The sequence below is a fragment of the Gracilinanus agilis genome, chromosome 3, assembly GCF_016433145.1.
Source record: "Gracilinanus agilis isolate LMUSP501 chromosome 3, AgileGrace, whole genome shotgun sequence".
Classification (NCBI taxonomy): Eukaryota; Metazoa; Chordata; class Mammalia; order Didelphimorphia; family Didelphidae; genus Gracilinanus; species Gracilinanus agilis.
Window position 1 is genome coordinate 600,067,523 of NC_058132.1, and position 20,287 is coordinate 600,087,809.

The 20,287-nt window shown below is 37.4% G+C and overlaps 1 protein-coding gene across 1 annotated transcript in view; it reads left to right on the forward strand.

Moving 5' to 3' along the window:
- Positions 1–20,287, forward strand: part of PARD3B (par-3 family cell polarity regulator beta) — a 1,311,536-nt gene that overhangs the window by 1,229,696 nt on the left and 61,553 nt on the right. Inside the window, exon 21 of the mRNA XM_044669413.1 lies at positions 16,370–16,449. Within this exon, the coding sequence (XP_044525348.1) occupies positions 16,370–16,449 (80 nt within the window). The remainder of the gene's footprint in view (positions 1–16,369; positions 16,450–20,287) is intronic.

The following is a 20,287-nucleotide window of genomic DNA, read 5'->3' on the forward strand; positions in this document are numbered from 1 at the left end:
TACGGTCACACAGCTAGAGTCTATACCAGATTTGAATTCAGGTCTTTCTGACTCTGGGCCCAGCAGTCAGCTGCCTCAAGGGAAAGAAAATGATCCGGTCTGCCTTCAGATGTGAATGTAGAAATTAAACCAAGTGTTAAATTGGTAGGTTGACAAGCTGAGCCTGAGAAAGAGGAAGGAGCTGAATATCCAATTAAATTTAACTGAATTCAAAAACAATAGAAGGGAGAATGAATTACACAGAAAGTGAAGACTCATCAAGGAATGTATCCTGTTGGGGCATTTTTCTCACAAAATGACTCAGTGCTGTGGAAGTGATGGTTCTGGTTCCTGACTATGAAGTGAAAATCTCATCTTTAAAATGTGTTTTAATTTCATGAATCTGGACTGCTTTAAAATACACAAACTGAATAGAAGTTTTGAAGGAATGAGAGATGACTAGCCCAAGTGTGGCCCTGGTTTTCACAAGATTCTACAGAACCAGAAAAGACCTCCAGGATGTTGGATTCATCCTTTATGGAGGACCAGTAGAAAAATCTAAATAAGAGCTTCACAAAATGAGAAGACATGGAAGGATGGGTGGCATCAGGTTGTACACCTATTAAAATGTGTAATTTTGATGAGCCAACAATTACAATGAATTATTTTTTCAATTTATAATCATTTAAAATACTTATTTCTTTTTGAATGTTGAGTTCTAAATTCTTTCCCTCCCTCCTACCTCTTCACAAGCACTAGGATATCAGTTATAATTGTGAAATCACACAAAACATATTTCCATATTTTTAAAAGCAAGAAAAACAAAGTAAGACTATCTTTCATACTTCAATTTGCACTCAGATATTCTCTTATAAAAATGAACAGTATGGAAATAGGTTTTGCATGATAATACACGTATAACCCAGATTAGATGGCTCACCAGCTCCAGGACAGGAGGAAAAGAGGAAGACAATTTGGATTATATAACTTCAGAAAATTTATGTGGTAAATTGTTATAACATGTAATTGGTAAAATAAAACATCTTTACAAAAAAAATTTGCCCTCATAGTTCATCAGTTCTCTCTCTAGGAGTGGAGAGCATCTTTTCATCAGGAGTCCTTTGGAATTGTCTTAAATCATTGTATTGATCAGAGTAGCCAAGTCTTTCACAGGTGATCATCATTGCAGCATTGCTGTTATTGTGCACAAAATCCATCAAATTACTGAAGTTTTCACAGGTAATTCAGATGGGTGGTTTTCTAGCTATGTAACTCTGACTAAGTAAACATTGACCTCTCAACCTGAATGCTTCCTGTTTTCTGATCTCCCATCCCTCTCCCAACACAAACTCTAAACCTGTTCCCCATATCTCAAGCCCATGTACCTTCCTTTCACAGATCTCAGTCCATGGCTTCACAAATGCTACACAACAGTCTGGTATAAATCAGATGTGAGTGGACTGAAGTGCCTTATAAGTCATCTTGGGCAACGAATGAGGCTTTGATGCTTCTGTTTACTGTTTCAAAGGAGTTTAGGAAGCAGGGGGAGAGTGGGAAGCTCACAACAGTGGTCTACTTGCAACCAAACTTTCCTCTTTTTAGTACTGGTAATTAGCATATAAGGGAAGTCTTAGATAGCTTTCCTAGAAGCCCAGTTAAGCATGAATTCAGTGTCTTGTTCACTAGTGTACATAACTACTTTTTTTCTGTCCTCTCTGACATGCAGTTCTTTGCTGATATAAGAACAATTTCTGGCACTCTAGATGTATTTGCATAATTTTATATGCTGAGCAGAGTTCTTGGTTTTATAGCAGTATAATAATTTTTTAAAAAGTGAAAATTGACAGGCTTTTGGTATTATTTGCAGCTGGTCCATCACTTCCTCTTATTAAAAGCCTCAACTAAAGTACTATGCAATTATCTTCTTTGACAGGACCACAGCTTATGTCTTACATCCGCTCATCATTTTCTTCTTTTTTTAATACTCTTTTCCACTTTTTCCTCCTTAGATAAATTACTGAACATAATCCTTTTATATTATTGGGTTTGTTCCCTGATCTTTACAAACTCAGAGTCTTCGACTGAAATCAAAGTGCTGAGATCTAGCTGATAAAATGGTGTTAGGACATGGTACCTTTAGTCCTTTTGGTATTAGCTGAGGATTGACTGTGATAAAATAAAGGAAAGTATCACCCCAGGGCTACAAAAGTAGTCACTACATCCTTCTGTCAACTTCTGCCCTCCTTTTTGTCCATTGTCATTATTGTGATTAAAAGGTGAACAGAAGCGTTGGTGGTTTTGCAGAATGTAAAAATTACTATCGAAACTTCCTCTATTAATGGAAATTATGAGAGGAGGAAAATGGTACTTGAACAGCAAGAATGACATTAATTATGTGAAAAGCAATCTTATCTGGCAGATGGCAAGTGCTATTTTACTCCTAAACAATCTTCTGTGGGTTTGTGTCCAGTGAGTGTTAGAAATCTAAGATCATTTTATTTTGGCGGCATTTCCATAGGACTTGGACATTTAGCATCCAGATAAAAAGATAAGTTAGAAGCAAATTATGTGGGTGAAATTGAAGACTGTAGTAATGACTTCAGTGTGGATGAATCAATGGCCAATTAAATGATTATATCAAATCTAACTCTTTAAATTCTGACTTAAAATAATCAAATTTCCAGGACTTCGAAAGTAAACATTATATGAAATCAGACTGAGTGGTAAACTTTCTGTGAACCAGACTGGTGGAAGAATGAATAGGGAGTTTTAGTCAATCAGATATTCCAGAACTTCTGAGATCTTTGATTTTGTTGGGGTTGAACATTATTTCTGCAGAAACAGATCACAACTTCTCTACCATTTAGTAGATTGTCTTTAAGGGTTTCTGTGGCTGAATAATTCATCATTGTATGACCAGCCTAGACCTGAATCCTACACTGAGTCAGCCTAAACTAGACTTGATCTAGACTTTCTAGATGATCTCCCTGGCTATACCTTTACTTGTTCCAGTACTATCTATACCTTCACTCATTCCTCTTAGGTCACTGGTCAAGGCAGGGGAGTTGGAATACTCCTTGTTCTCCATTGCCACTTCCAGATTCTCCCCCTACCTCCATCATTCAATAACCTGTCCTCCTTCGAGATCCATGCAATGGGTATATACTACTCAATCAAAATCTTGGTTACTGTTGTTTACAAACCTCCAGATTACTCCCCTTCCTTCCTCAATGGATTTGGTACCTGCTGGCCTCCTGGGGGACTTCAACATGCATATATAGTAACTACCTCAAGCACACTAATCATTCAGTTCTTTAACTTGCTCATTTCTTGCTCATTTCCCATGACCTACTCCTCTACACCACATAAGCCACATACAAAGATAATCATATTCTTAATATTTCCATCACCTACAAATATACTACCTCCAACTAAAGAATTCCAAAATCCCCTTATCTGCCTATATGATATTGGCTTCCCACCTCTCCCTCTGCCTTCCCTTACCCAAACTCTATTCTTCACCACACTATGACCTTCACTTCATTGGCACCTTCATTCTCTATCAGGTCATCTCCCCTACTCTAGCCACTCTCTCCTTTTTTCCCCATCTTGACCCCCCTAGGCAAACTAGTTTAACTATATTGCCCTTTTTTTTAAACCCTTGTACTTCGGTGTATTGTCTCATAGGTGGAAGATTGGTAAGGGTGGGCAATGGGGGTCAAGTGACTTGCCCAGGGTCACACAGCTGGGAAGTGGCTGAGGCCGGGTTTGAACCTAGGACCTCCAGTCTCTAGGCCTGACTCTTACTCCACTGAGCTACCCAGCTGCCCCCTATATTGCCCTTTTTGAGCCCCTGCCTCCTATATCATGTTGTCGATTACACCCTGCCAAATCTTAGGCTTAGATGACTCTGTCTGCTGCCTTCAAAGCTACATATGTGTGGTTGAATATAGGAAAAAAATTGGTAGAGATGGACTTATTCCTTCCCAATACCTACCTATCTGCCTGCAAAAGTGATCCCATTCCATCCTCTCTCCTGCAAAGGAGATATCTGTCTTCTCCACTCTCTTATCTTCAGTCTTCCCCTCTAGTGGCTTTTCACCTCCTGCTTACAAATAGGCCCATGTTTCCTCATCCTCAAAAACCTCTTATTTGATCCTTCCATTTCTACCATCAGCCTAGTCTCATCTTTGTGCCTAAACTTCAAAAGGCCTCTTACAAAAATGTCTCCACTTTTCTCTCCTCATACTCACTCCACTTACAATCTGACTTCTGTTCTCATCACTCTATTGAAACTGCTCTCTCCAAAATTAGCATCTCTTAATTGCCCAATCCAATGGCCTCTTCTTGGCCTTTCTGTGGTTGCTGATCATTTTCTTCTCTTTGATTCTCTTCTATCTCCAGGTTTTCAAAAAAACACTCTCATGGTTCTTCTACATATCAATCTGCTCTTAAGTCTCCATTGCAAAATTCTCATCTTGGTCATTCCCTCTAACCACAGATGCCCTTCAGGATTTTGTACTGAGCCCTCTTCTTTTCTCTCTCTATACTAATTCACTCAGTGATCTCATCAGCAATGGTAGGTTTAATTACCACATCTATGCTGATGATTACCAATTCCATCCTAATCTCTATGCTGACCTCATCTCATATCTCCAATGCTTTTTAAACCTCTGGAACTGAATGTCCCTCATGCCCCGTATCCAGTCTATAGTCAGAGCCTATTGATTTCACCCTTGCAACATCTCTTGAATATACCCCCTTCTCTCTGATGTTGCTGTGACCTAGTATAGGCTCTCATCAACTCAAGTTTGTACAATTGCCATAGCCTGCTGGTTAGCCTGGCTGCCTGAAATCTGTGGCTACTCCAAGCCATCCCCATTCAGTCTCAAAGTGATTTTCCTAAAGTATAAGTCTAATCGTGAGACCACACACACACACAATTCTAGTGACTCTCCATCACCTCCAGAACCAAATACAAAATTCTCTATTTGGCATTCAGTGCCCTTCATAATCTCCCCAAATTTTCTAGTCTCACACCTTATGCCTTACACCTGTCATGTACTCTTCCATTCAGTGACACTGGCCTCTCTGACATTCCACAAAAAGATACTTCATCTCTTAGGTCTGAGCATTTTCTCTGGTTGTCGCCTATGCCTGGAATGCTTCCCCTCTTCATCTCTGCCTTGTAGCTTCCCTGGCTTCCTTCAAATCTTAACCAAAATCCCACCTACTTTAAGTAGCCTTTCTCAACCTCAATGAATTCTAGGGCTTTTCGAATTATTTCCTATTTTCTCTTTTGTAGCATATTTGTATATATGTGTTTGCTTGTTGTCTCTTCCTTTAGATTGTAAGCTTCTTGGAAGCAAGGTATATCTTTTATTTCTTTTGTGTTCCCGGTGTTAAGCTCAGTGCTTGGCATTATAATATGTTCTTCATAAATGCTTATTGACTGACCAACTGACTAGATTTCACTAGGCAAATCATCGAACACTAGGTTTAGATTGCTAAAAGATTTAACTGCAAACTGTATATCCTAAAACACACACACACACACACACACACACACACACGCCTTATAGCCTCAACTTGGTGTTAAATTTTTATGAATACATTCTCTAAGTCATTCTTGCCACACCTTTTAATATGTCATTGTGGTGGCATACCACTCGTGTTGAGGGTCCGGTAGGTTTACTCTATAAAAATGAATGACAAATTGTATGTGACTGATGCTACTGATGTGGGATCCCTTGGCTTGCTGATTCATGTTGTTTAGCTAAATTGCTATGCCTGGAAGATGAATAGAAGGAAAGGGAAATGCTGATGAGCAACTGTATCATGTAGGCATTGGATTTTTCCAAAGGATTCTTTCACTTTAACATTAGATATCCCTAAGAATTTCTAGTCCTACCGCTTCAGTTTTACAAATAAGAAAAGAGACCTCCAGGGTTAAGTGACTTATTTAAGACTGCACAAAGTAGTAAGTGGTTGAGCCCTGAATCCAGCTGAGGTCCTCTGACCCCGAATTCATCATTCTTTCTACTGCACCATATTCCTAAGGTAACATCTGGCTGTGACATTGTGATTTGATTTCCAATATTTTTCTTTAATTTAGCACCCATGAAAAAGGTTACTCTTGTCCCCATTTTTTCTAACTATTGATATCTTCTCCCATGTAAGCAATTACATAATTAATATTCCTTATGTAATAAATGCTTTGGATAATTCATTTGTAATACAGATTAATTAGGCAGCTAAGTAATATGGAAAGAGTGTTGGACTTGAAATCAGGAAGTCCTTACTTGAAAATATGGCCCCAGACATTTACTAGCTGTATGACCCTGGGCCTCATCTATAAAATGGGGAAAATAGCACCTACTTCCCAGAATTGTTTCAGGGATAAAAGGTGATGATATCTATAAGGTATTTTGTAAACCCCAAAATGATACATAAATGCTAGCTATTAATCAACATTTACATCTGAGTTAATCATTTTTAACAAAACTTTAGCTTTCTTTTGAAGGAAATTAAGAGGTCAAAAATATGCAAACATTTACAAATTAAAGATTTATTAGCCTTCACAAAACATGAGAATTGATCTTTTGTAGTTGAAAGTAATGTTATACAACATAATTTTATCTCTTATAATCTTTTTTAAAAATATGAATCTTTGTTAAAATAACACAAATATTTAACTAATCTCTTTTATTTTGCAAAACAAATCAAAATATATTGTAGAGCAAGATTTAAAGAAATATAAATATCTAAGTACAAAATAAATGTTTTATCTTTTTCACTAGATTTAAATAGTTAATAGCCCTGGCTTAATCTGATTTGGGATTTAGTTCTCGACCCTCATAGCTCACCCTAATTCTCTTCCTAGAATCAGAAGCCTTCATGGATTGTATTCACTTTAGCAGTGCTTCTTCTGAATTTCAAATCCATGCCATGAAAGCTTGATACTTTGACCTCCTCTCCACTCCCATCTCTCCCCTGCTTTGGGTACCAAATCCATCAATTATCTACTTATTCTAATTGCCCTAGACAGGATTTAATCCATGCCTAAATTCTGCTAATCCAGTCTCTCAAAGGGGAAATTAAGTTTCCTTCACTCTGCAGTTTGGCTATATCAAATCCCAGTGTCTTGTCTCTATCAATGGCCAAGCAAATAGAGAAGGCTAAAGGTAACTAAGTTTTTATCATACATAGGGATGGTCTTCTTCCAGTCAAGCTAAGGTTCCCATGACAACCAACTTGTATCTCATTCACTCATTCCTCTCAACTTCCTCTCTTGCTTAATTAAAGTGTAATCTGCATAGAAGGGGGATTTCCTGAGTTCTGTAGGCTTTAACCTTTTACAACATGCTTTTTACCCAGAAGATTTCTTTTTTAAAGGGAGTTCTAAACTAAACAATCAGTAATAGCCTTTTAAAAGTCATACAGTAGTTTTCTTACATTGGATATATAGTCTTCATTTATAAATTCATTTTCATTTGGTTACATACATGTTTGCTTTGTGGGGGAGGTGGAGGTATGGGATTTTGTATAATTTAGCTGTCCAATATTTGGGAGTAGAGTTGTTTGATTTAGTGCTCAGAATCTATCAGACCTCCATCCTCATCCTGGAGTCTTAGGGGAAAAGTCTTGGGTCTAGTAGCAAGGAAAGACGTGCTGGACCTATTGCCTTGAGAATTTACTACTCTATACCTAAGCAGAGCACCAACACTGTAAACTGAGCCCCTGGTCTGATACAGGTCTACAGCTCTCTTTTTAGGCATGGATAGTAAAGACTACTGAAGAGGATTCTTTTCCTTCAGGGGACCCTGAGCTACTGCAGACAGCCTGGTCTTTGAAGAGAAGTTTCCATCCAAGGTCAGAGCTGTCAGAAGAGCCCTGGGCTGAGAAAACTCATTGTTCAGAGCTTCCTTTAGAGGAGCTGCTCTTCCTGGGCACTCCCTGCATACTGACCATTTCTTGCTGAAGCTTTTCCTTGCTAGCTGACATTGAATCCCCAAATAAATTCTAGTCTTCCCTTTGGGATGTAGCCCCTCTCTAGTCTTCCCCTTTAGGTTATGACTCACCTGCCATGACTCTGTCCTGACAGCTGCTAGCAACCTAGCAACCTCATGTCATACCTTGACCAAAGCAGAACAGTCATAAGCTGACTCTGCCTTGAACAGAAGCTTAACTGGGAATTTGTATATCTTAGTCAAGCTTAAATCAATCTCTTTCTTTCCTTCTCTGACTGTCAGTCTTCTGTCTCTGTGTGTGTATCTTTCTCTGTCTTTTCTTCTCTTTCTCTCTCATGACTCTGTGTGTGTGTCCCTCTATCAGTGTATTTCTCCTCCCCTCTCTTGTCCTTCCATCTCCTCTCCTCTCCCTCTCCCTCTGTGTGTGTGTGTGTGTGTGTGTGTGTGTGTGTGTGTGTGTGTGTCTGTACATTATGAGATACTAACAAGTCCTTTTATCACCAAAGTGGGATGTTTTTTAGAAAATGAATGCAATCGTTGAGTTAAATAGTATACATTGTACATGTTTGAATATATACAGGTGAGGTATTTGCTAGAGGCTTCCATGTTCATGGCACAGTGGCCAGTTCTGTAACCACAGAACTCCTTTGCTGCTCTAAGCATGATTGAAAATAAGGTTCCCATGGCATGTGCGTGCTGTGGCATGAAGCCCAAAATAGTAAACTAATATCATGATTATTTTTCTTTTCAGTGGGGCTGAAACCCTCAACATAGCTTGATTAGCAATTCCTTTCATTTAAGATTGTCTTTGGCAGCACTATGGATAGAGTGCCAGCCCTAGAGTGGGGAGTTGGACATGAGTTCAAATTTTACCTGACATTTCCTAGTTTTGTGACCCTGTGCAAGACACTTAACCCCAGCTGTCTAGCCTTTACCACTCTTCTGCCTTAGAATCAATACTTAGCATATCATTTCTAAGACAGAGAGTAAAGGTTTTTTTTTTTAAAGCTACTACATAAAATTTGGTTTTTAAAAAAATCCTCAATAATGCTAAGCTTGTGCAGAATGAGGCCATTGATTATGACTCTTCAGAATTTAGAATTTTCAGTCTCTGAGATAAAATGGAATTCTTTGAGTCCCCCCTAAAAAAAGTACTTAGGAGATCTAATTTGTAATATCAGTGAAAACTGAAAACTGATCTCTTAATTATTCAGTCCTTTCTTTGTACTCTATAAACCAGGAAGAGATGAAAAATTTTACACATAATCAATCACTCAGTTCCCGAGTCACACTAAAAGCAACTTGTTCATTACAGGGAAAGTGTTCTTAATCAAATTGACTCGCATGTTTAAAAATGGATTCTATAGATCCCAAAATGTATTGATTTTTAAAATCTTTAGTCCCAGATTATTGATCTTGGAAGCAGTAAGACTTGTGTTTGAGTTATTCCAAAGGTAATTACTGTGTGATCCCAGGTGTATCATTTAACTTCTCTGAGGTTCACTTTCCTCATCTATGAAATGGACATCATAATAGCACCTACCCTCCAATGCTCTTGTGAGATCCAAATTAGATCATCTGCTTAAAGTACTTGGCAAACCTTAAAGCATCATATAAATGTGAGCTAACATTCTTGTTATTACTATTAAATATCTAAGAGTACTTATTAAGGTGAATGTGTCTTATAGGGCTTATCAGCTGATAGAATTAATTCGTATGATCTCATTAGAAATGCCCAGCCTAAAATAACTTAATTATAGATGCATCTCCTAAACCATTTTGTACAACTAGAGAGATTTTGTGGGTTGACTTTTTTTTTCTTTCAGTAGTCCATGATCATTATTGTTCCAGAGTAAGATAAATGAAAACAGCAGAGAAATACGTGATTCAAAACTACATTCAAGAAAAATAGTAGATTCCCAAACAAATTGAATAAGCAGTGATTACCAATAGGCAGCGTTCAATGCAATTAGCCCCAGCCCCCCTTAGCCATTGCTAACTCTGTTCCTAAAAGGTACAATGATAAGTTAGCCACTTGCAGATTTCAGGGACCAGTTTTTGCAGAAACTTTTCCTTTTTATCAGTTCTGTGTTGTCTTCTTTCAGGGGTGATTTTATTTCTCAGGCAGTGCAACAACATCTTTATTTGGGGTAGACAGATGGGGAAAGGAAATGAGAAGAGGGGGCTGGTTCTTTACTTAAAGACATAGAGCCAGAGTTTGCTTTCCAGGCTTATTGGATAGTATTAACGACAGGAGGAGCTGAGACTCATCTGATAGATGGAGCCAAATTTGTATCCACAATCAGTTTCTATGGTAACTGTATCTTAGGCCACAGACACAAACAGAGCTGAGCAGGAGATGACTGATTTTATTTACTGGTTTAAAAAAAAAAGACCAGAAAATAGATATTTCAGACTATTGACAGGCTAATGTCCATGGATGATGGTAGTATAAATTTTACCTCATAAGGAAACAATAAATACTTAATATTTTCACATAGTTACAGGCAACTTTGTGGTTATTCATGTTAAATGTTGAGTATCCTCTACAGTTTCAGAAGAGGTAATATCCAGAAACAATTATTTGTAGATTACATTAATAAATATTCAGTTACTATAAGTAATGAAGCTAGCCAGCATTTAACTTGAAAATTGAAATTCTTTATAAATAAATGTATTCAGTGAGAAGCAGCATAGTTTAGGGCAGCGATGGGCAAACTACAGCCCACAGGCCAGATGTGGCCCCCTAAAATGTTCTTTCCGGCCCACGACATTATTCCTGATCTGACCAATACAATGAGTAGGATACAATACAATGAAACTTTGAAAGAGTTGCCTTAGAAACAGACTGACAGATGAGCATTTCCTTTCCTTTGGCTCCCTCTTTAAAAAGTTTGCCCATCACTGGTTTAGGGTATAAAGGGCCAGCCTTAGAATCAGGAAGACGCTTAGGTTCAAGTTCTGTCTTTTAATATACTAGCTGTGTGACCATGGACAAGTTGCTAGATATCTCTGTGTGTTAATCAGTTAGACTTTCTTCATTTGCTATTTTTAAAAATTGGCAGATATGGCAAGCTTGTCTATCCCTGGAATACCCAGTTATTTAAAGATTAACAAATAGCTGAACTAAAATGAGGAAAAGTCAGAACTGCTCAAAGAACTATGATTTTTTGTGAGTTTTCTGTTTCTATACATGTCATATTTATAACTATGTGTATTCACACATATGCATCACATTCTTGATGAGAAGAAACTGAACACTCTAATTAGATTAGTTCTCTGAAAAAAATAAGTGTTACCATTTTTCTCACAAAGCCATAACCAGGGCACATTGACTGAGATTTGTCCCAGGACACTAAAAGTTAGAGGACACAAAAATTTGATGCAGATACTTCTTTAACACTGGAGTAACTGAGCTTAGCCCTTAGCTATCATTTATAGTGCTCATCTGTGAGTCCCTCTAGTAGCTGACTTCCTCCTCCAGTTCAAAGAAATTTGTCTCAGTTACTTCTTGTATTATTTTCCCATCAGTTCATTTGTGGATGTGAACTGAATTGTTTGCTCCAGGTGCCCAAATAGGTAGTTATGGTTCTGAGTACCCTTATTGTAGAATGTCCTCATCCTGGAATGTGCTTTAAAATGAGCTAATTATTTTCTGAAAGCTTTTGACCCTATTTAAAGAAGTTACTTCCTAAAATTCTTCCGGGTCAGTTGGGTTAGGACAAAGTATTTCAAAAGAAGCTTTTCCCAGCAGGTGTGTGGATTGCTGCTTCACAATGGCAGGCTACCAATACTAAATGAAATACACTTTTTCCAAAATAGCCTCTAAAATGTTATGCTGTGGATTTTAATCTTATGATGTATCTGGTAGCACGGGACTCATTTTTTGTAATGGATCTGAGCAAGACATATTTGTAAATGAGGATGTTATGTACAGGTGAATAAGCCTTATTGCAACTCTCTGCACAGCCTTTCCATCACAGCAGCTTTTAAATCTCTTCAGCAAAATTGACGTATGGTGCATAAATTACAAGATTGGCAGAAATGTGTTCTAACCTGTAGAACGTGAAATACATGTTAATTTTCGATTGTTTCCGCTTTTTTACAATCAGACATTTTTTGAAAACCCTGTGTGATTTATTCTTTTCTTTTTAATGAATTGTTAAAAATGTTTGAAAAGGCATTAAATCTTCCCCTCTGCCATTAATCTGCAAATGGGGGAAATAGGGGGCTTAAATGGCCTCTTACTATATTGCTTTATAAAACTGCTGATTCTAGCAATGCCAAGATAGAAATACATACTAATGTAAGGGGCCCTGAATGCAAACAGCAAGCTCTTTACATTTATGGAGAAAAGACTAATAGCCTCATTTTAACAAGGCTCTTAACACCCAGGCCGTTAGCATGCATTGAATGAATGGAATTGGGAGGACTCCTGTGGACTAAAAGCTTCTTAATTCAACATTCATACCTAACATGGAGCCCTCCTGATAAGCTCTCATAATCTAGCCAAGTAAGGTTGCCATGTTGAAGGCATACCAAGTCGAGCTTTTCAAGTTGTTTTGAACATTTTGCTTCTTAAGCTGAATCATTGATGAAAAGACAAATATCTTTGCAACCCAATTGTGTGTTCTGATATAACAATGTTATGGGAAAATGCTAGGTTTCTATTATGACTAAAGTCAAGATTGTTTCTATCAACTATATATTTAAGATATTGCAAGGATTTTGGTTTTTGTTTTTAAAGAAAACATTTGGAGGCTAGCAAGTGAGATCAAGTATTTCTTAAATAATTCTGTTTTCAATGGATTAGAACTTGTGACCCTTTTTTTTGTAAGGAGAGAGGTCTTTAGTAGTTCCTTTGAGCAAGCCTAACTCCCAAGTTTTGTTGATGACCGCACATAAAAAAAGAACCAGGACTACACATACCTGTATACATTCTTTTTCTCCCACCACTTCTTAAAGCACCCTTCTCTACTTTGCCTCTTTCTACCCTTCTTATTATACAACAGGCATCCTTTTGGCATCTTCCCTGTGACTCTGCCATCTACTTGACAGTTTCATAAGTATAAAATGGGGTAGGTGTGGGCAGACAATCATTCACATAAAAAAGTCCTTGAAATTTTAATTAACTACAAGGTCAGTATATGAGTGTGTTTTAACAGCCAAAAAATTCTAATGGAATTTTAGACTGGATTCATAGAGACATGAGGTCCAAGACTACAGAGGTGGGAGTGATAGCTCCACTATAGTCTGTACCAATCAGACCATATTTTGAAGTATTGTGCCCAGTTCTAGGAATATCATGATAGCTGGCTCATATGTTTGAAAGACTCTCATGTGGAAAAGGGTGTAGACCTCCACTTGGCCTCAGAGGACAGAACTAGTTAGCAGTGGTTGGTAGTTGAAAAGGGGCAAATTTCGAGTTAGGACAAATTTCCTAGCAAATAAAAATAACCAAAAAGTATAGTGGAATGTCTTTGGTGGTGATGGGTTTTCTCTCACTGGTGGACTTTAAACAAAGAAATGATGACCACTTGTGGGTTATATAAGGAGGGAAATGTTCATTTAGATACAAGTCAGACCAGATGGCATCTTGGATCTCTTCCAACTTGAAGAGTCTATCAGTCATTCGTGTAATCTTTTACAACCAAAGCAACAACCTATGGAGCCACTGTCTCTGATTGGGATGCCAAAACTTAATGGAACTGAAGAAGATCTTTTTTCATCATCACCCTAAACATTTGTTGAGCTCCTATTGTGAACACAATTATGAATTGTTCGTTGTCTGTATATACTTAAGAAGCTTATAGCATGTAAAGGAGATATTGACTCATTAAGATACTACTTTAGTAAATGTTTGATTTTGTTGGTATGAATGAACTCTCCTTCTGCCAATGTAGATCATAATCCTGTGACACCTTTTCATCCTGTGTAGTTCTGGTATATTTATGTTCTTCCACAAGTCCTTTACATTGGATCTACCTAAAATTCTCAAAGCCTCCTTCCTACTCTTTTACTATCTAGAACAGAAGTGTCCAGGGGCAAGGAGCTACAAAGCTCCCTGAGGAGAGCCTTGGAACCAGATTAAAACGGAATTGGGAAATGTTTAGCAAAATAAATACAAATGCAATACAGCATAATTAATGTGAATTTGTGGTTTTCTAATTCAGTATGCAGGGGCTAGGATCTGTTTCTCTTTGAGTGTGATGACATTGCTCTAAAAGATATTGATATGCCACTTTGGCTTCCCACCTGTTGTCTCTCACTCCCTTTATGTGACTAACCAGCCACCCTTCCTCTCCATGGATATCTCCAAAATGTCTTTTGTGCATCTTCTCACATTCAGGTTGTCATTGGCAACATGCTGAAGCCCATTTATACTTTATAACAAATTTGAAATATTGATATTAATGGTAAAATTACTTTTGTAACAGTGAACACTTATGGAGCTTTGAAAGCACAGCACAGATTCTCAAATGTGACCCAACCCAAACTCCTCTTGGTAGATGAGTCCAAATGTAGCTCATTGTCCCTGAGCCCAGGGACCACCAGGGAGTTGTCCAAACCCCCCTAATTTTACAGAGGTGGAAAACAAATCCAAGAAAGGTTGGTAACTTGTCCAAGGTCACACAAATAATAAGTAGCAAAAGCAGGATTTGAACCAAGGGCCGACAATTGCAAAACCAGTATTCTTTTCACAATATCATCCTGATTCTCATCATCAGTAAGAAATCTTGTCTGAATCTTAGCTATAATACTAGCAAATACTTGAGAATAATGTATGCTAAGAAGTTAAATTCAAAATAAATATAAACAACCTAAATGGAAAGATGCATGAGTGTAGATAGGCTATAACATGTTACCAGAAAATGAAGGCACTTCTGTATACACACGTGTTGTACACATGTGTAATATGTTCAAACACACATATGTGGCAACACTAGTTCTATGGAGCTCTTGAATCAGTAAATATGTATAAACATGTACACATATGTACACATAAGACAGCCATCCGAATTCTTGCCAAACTATAAAATTCTACATAAGTGTAATACTCTCATAATTATTACTCTTCTTACAAGGTCCATCTCAATTTCTCTTTCATGAAGCCTATTAAAAGCTAATTATTCTTTCTCTGAATCCCAATATTATTTATTATCTCTATCAATTCAGTTACCATCCTCCTACCTCAGCATGATGTTGCATTAACCCTGGGTTCTCCTAGGCTGTGCCAACAGAACATAAGTTCTGACCTGGCCCATCACACTGAAAAGGCTTTGGGGGATGACTTATCTTTTATCCAAGAATCAACTGAACTTAGAGAGATTCATCTCCAAGTTTGTCTCAGGGTAGTGAATTTTTTTGACCAAAGCAACTCAGAAATACTGTCTCCAGAGGGAAAAGGGAGTTGCATTTTACAACATTAAAGAAAAGACTCATAAGGAAGAAGCTGGAGATTCTCTTATAGTCATAAAAACCCAAGTTCTGATTCTTCCTTAGAAACTTACTAACTATATGACTGTAGATACGTCATCTACCCTCTCTCAGGATGGTTGGGAGGATCAAGCAAGATAACAGATTTAAAAAGCTTTACCAACCTCAAAGCAATATCTAAATGTTAGCTATCATTATATTAATAAATGTATATTATCAAATCATTTTGTAATCCTCTCATTTGAGGCTAATAATTGCCTCATACTTCTTTCGAATCTTTCATAGCACCAAGCACAATGCCAGGCATGTAGTTAGACCCTCAAAAATATGTCTTCATGATCTTGTGGGCTTAAGAGGAGAGGGGGATTATTCAGTCAATCAATTAGTGTTTGTATTGAGCTTCTGGGCCAATCACTATAAGCTCAGCTTTGTGCTAAGTGCTCTGGAAGAAACAGAATTAGACATCTCTGCCCTCTAAGCACTTAGAGTCTACTTAGAGATAGAAGGCATGAAATGACAACAAACAATATAGGGTAAAGAGTTGGCATAAAAGAATTAAATACGAGTAATATAGGTTATAAGGGCCGTAGATTTCAAAAGGAAGGAAATTCAATAAGAACCATAGTAACCAGCAAAAATTTTCTGAAGGCAGTGGCCTTGCCTTGTTGCATGGTTTGACTTTTACTTAGCCAAATGAGACTTGTTTAGAAAAAACAGTTTTTAAATACTAGGTTCAAGCCCAGGACAGGTCACAGGGAATGGGAGTTACTGGGATCTCAATTTTTGCTTAGCAGAACTGACTGTTTTTATGTGCTTTACAAGTTCATTATCAATTCTTGTAGCCATTCTGGATCTCTGCTTTGCCGTGGTTGATTTTTGGCATGCAAAAGCAGCATTTGTGCACTGATTATAATTTTGAGATGCTTTGTCAGTAACCAAGGTCTATAATTGATCTTCATCTCTAATTACTTTTCTCTCCACAGGTGTCTGGAAAAAGTCCAGATGGGAGTTCACACAACCTCCGCTTTGAGGGGATGGAAAGACAATGTGCATCCTTACCCAGGTAGATCACTGAGGCATCTCCCTTTGCCAATTCACCCTCAACTGCAACCTTTCAAGTAATCTGCATGAAACAGGTTCTTAAATGAGGGATTATGGTGTAATTTCTTTCCACTGCCTTCTGCTGCAGCCTTGGCACCATCTTCACAACTGTGCTAAGAATTGAAACACTTGTGGGGGGTTTTGCAAGAAGAAAATAGTGTGTCATTGCAATTGAACATGTCAGCAAGAATATTGGATGCTGAAAGGAATTCCTAAACATTGCTATAAAAACAACACTAATCATAGAGCTTATTTTTTTAAAAAAAAAGCTCAGATCCGGAGACAACATGATAATAAATCCCCTGTCCTGAAAGTTGCCTATAAGTATCTACTAGCAGCATTTGACTTTGAAGCTTAATGTTAGTACCTAAGGGCAAAATTTGACCAAGAGTCCCCCCAAGAAAGGATCTGAAACCAACTTGAATTATTATATGACCAGATTCTCTGTGGCAATAACCAAATATTACTTCAAGGAGCACATTTTTTACTTATGAGCAGAATCACGTGAGAAAAGTTTGCCTGGCAGACCCATCATGACATGATCCACTTCTGCCATAAGCAAACATCCTTGAAAATGGGGTAGAATTCTCAAAGGTTTTCCTTCTTATCCTCTAAATAAAGACTAATTCGAGTTTTGTACCTGGAAGGTATGACAAAATGGAGACTTTCTTTTCTTTCAAATTTTTATTGTCATGCAAAACACACTTCCATATTGATCATTGTTGTAAGAGGAAACTCATACTTAACCAAAACCCCCAAATAAAATCAAAGATACACTGATGTGAAAGATGACTCCAACAGTTCTTTCTCTGAAGGTGGAGAGCATTCCCCACCATAAGTCTTTCAGGATTGTCCCAGACCAGTGCTTTGCTGAGAGTAGCCAAGTTTTCACAGATGCTGATCATACAATATTGCTGTTACTATCTAAATGTTCTCCCAGTTAAAATGGGAACTTTCAAATACTAAATTCCAGCTTCTGTTATGTGTGAATTAGGGAGCTAGAAAAAGAAACAAGGAAAAGCTAGTAGAGGGAAAAAATAGAAACCTAAAGAAATATCTTACCTTTTGAAAGGATTGAAGGTTCATTAAAAAATACTATTTCTCCAACATGAGCAGCATTAGATTTGAAATAAGTCTTTGCCAAAAGGGTAATTGCCTCTTTGATTGAATGGAGAACAATGTGTTGGCCATAATTTTGCATATAATATATATGTATATATATATTATATGCAAAATTATATTTTATATATTATATGCAAAATTATATTTTATATATTTTATATATATATATATATGCGCAATCTTGGAACAGGCAGTGACCCAGATGAGCACTTGCTTTTTATAAGTTGCACAGTGGTCTCTTTAAGAGTGGGGAAAAATCTTATAACTATTTAAGAATTGCTTTAAACAATGAGGCGGTACACTGTCCATAGCACAAATCAAAATAAATCTGGCTTCCTTGCATCCAAATGTACTTGAATTTTCTCTTTGTTATATGTAGTCTCTCTTTCTCCCTCATTCCTTTCTTCTCTTCCTATTTTCCTAACCTAACATTGTTTTTTTGGATTTTGTTTGGGCTCAGTTTGGTTTGGTTTCTTATCAGGAACCAGCCTCCACTTTATTATTGAGGTCTATTGATTGTGGTAAAGGCAGATGGAGAGTAGTGTGTTTTATTGAGAAAACGGGAAGTATCTGAATGCCCTCCTGACTAACAAACATGGCCCTCACTCCCTGCAGAACACTGGTGTGAAACTGACTGGGGATGGGACAACATGGATCTATAGACTTGTTCTAAACCAGAGCAGATGACATCTCTAAAGAGATCTGACCAAACAGTTATTAGCCAGAATGTCCCCCAAACATCCTAAAACAGTTTCTTTCATTTTATAAGCACTGAAATGCTAAAATCATAGTTGAACATAAACAAGTCAGTTTTAGGATTAAACACTGGAGGAGGGAGTTTTCTGACAAAAGCATCAAATTCACAGTATTCTGTGGAGCTGTATCTATCATCAGTATGTGTGAATTGACAAAAAAAATCCTGCCAGCAAAGTGGATGTGTCTGTAGCTGAATTGTTCAATTTCTAATGAAAATAATTTTGAGAAAAAGTGCATCCACACAATGGTAGCAATGATTAGATGCACGTGTGAGCAGACCTTCCTCGCTACCTGGCAACCAGTAGTAGCCCTAGTGGAGAGGAAAAAGAATTCAGATAAACATATGACAAAGAGTTCATTGGGATGGTTTCTTGTTTTTTAATGGGAAAAATAAGATGAGATTAGCTATATCCATTTCTAAAAAAAAATAGAAAATGTAAAACAATCCCAGGGCACTTTCTCATATCTGTAGATGAGTGAATATACAGAGAAGAGGGTCCTGAAAGATAGGAGGGTTTCCTAAGCACCTCAGCTAACTTGAATAGAAGCATGTACTCTCAGTTTAAACACCCAGGACATTTTCCCTGCTTTGGGGATCCTTTTTATTCCCTCAGGTTTAGCGCTAGAGTTAATTGAAGCACACTGTTTCCCTTTTCCAGAATGAAGGGTAGTACATCTCTGCTTGTCCTTTCTTCACAAAAGAGGGACAAAACTTTAAAATATTTATAAAGTTACATTTTTTATTAAAAATTATGATAATTCTGTCAGTCGAAAGGAAATGTCAGCCTTGGAAGAAACTCAATGGGCAATGGGTTTGTTTGGAGCCTCTTCTTTTCATGTGAGTGCCTTGTTAGCATTCAAATATACTCCAACATGTTGCTTTATCTGATAAAATAGAATCAATAGGAAAATGTTAGCAGGTGAATTCATTGCTATGAAACTCCAGGGTGAGGTTGGGGCAGTATCTCTAAAATAGGTACATCTAGCCTATTGACACCTACTTACAAAATAAAGGGAAAAGCAATAAATGAGAGGTGGAAGAAAAAAAAGACCATTCTTATTATTTAAAACAAATTTTTTTTTAGTTCTTTGAGTACAGTTTTAAAAATAAGGGTATAGCCTTATAAATGAACTTATCAGATATTCACCAGAATAAATGCTTTAGTCAGTCCCACTACCACCATCAATTTATTTTCATAGGTAAACAAAAAAAAACAATATAGCATCCTTTTTTATTTGTTCAGTACAAATTTTAATACTTTTCCCAGGAGAGCATGCAAATGGCCATTTCTAAAGCCAGAATAATATGAGAATAGTAAATATGTGGGTTTTTTTTAAATTGTCTCTTTTTCATTGAAAAGATTGGTTCCAATAAAACTAGGGGGCAAATACATCATGAAAATTGATCTGTTTGCTCCCAAGCTTTTCTCTACACAGTCATTTCAACACACTATGTCTTCATATAAGCTTTGATTTTGCCATTCAGAGAAATCTTATCCCCTGGGAGCACAAAAAGTAATTCCTTCTCCATTAGGACCCAAGCCTGGGCTTCTGGCTAAACGCTGAGATTGTCCATCACAGAGTCAGACCTATAATCCATGATGGCAACATAGATATGATCTGTGGCTTTGTTGGTAGCTGGCTGACGGATTCCATTGGTTAGAGTACAGCACTAAGGAGACCCAGATTTGATCGATTGTGTAGGCCAATAAATTTTCTATTGTAGCATAGCCCTAAGTCCAGCCAAATATCTTAAAATATGTCATCATTCATAAGTACAACCATACTAATGCTGAATGGATGAAAAAACACAAACCCAGAAAGGCACAAAAAACACTGATGCAGAAATCAGAGTACCTTGGGTTCAAATCCTGGCTCAGGCACTACAAGTGTGACCTTGGTGAAGTTTCCTTACTAGGTCT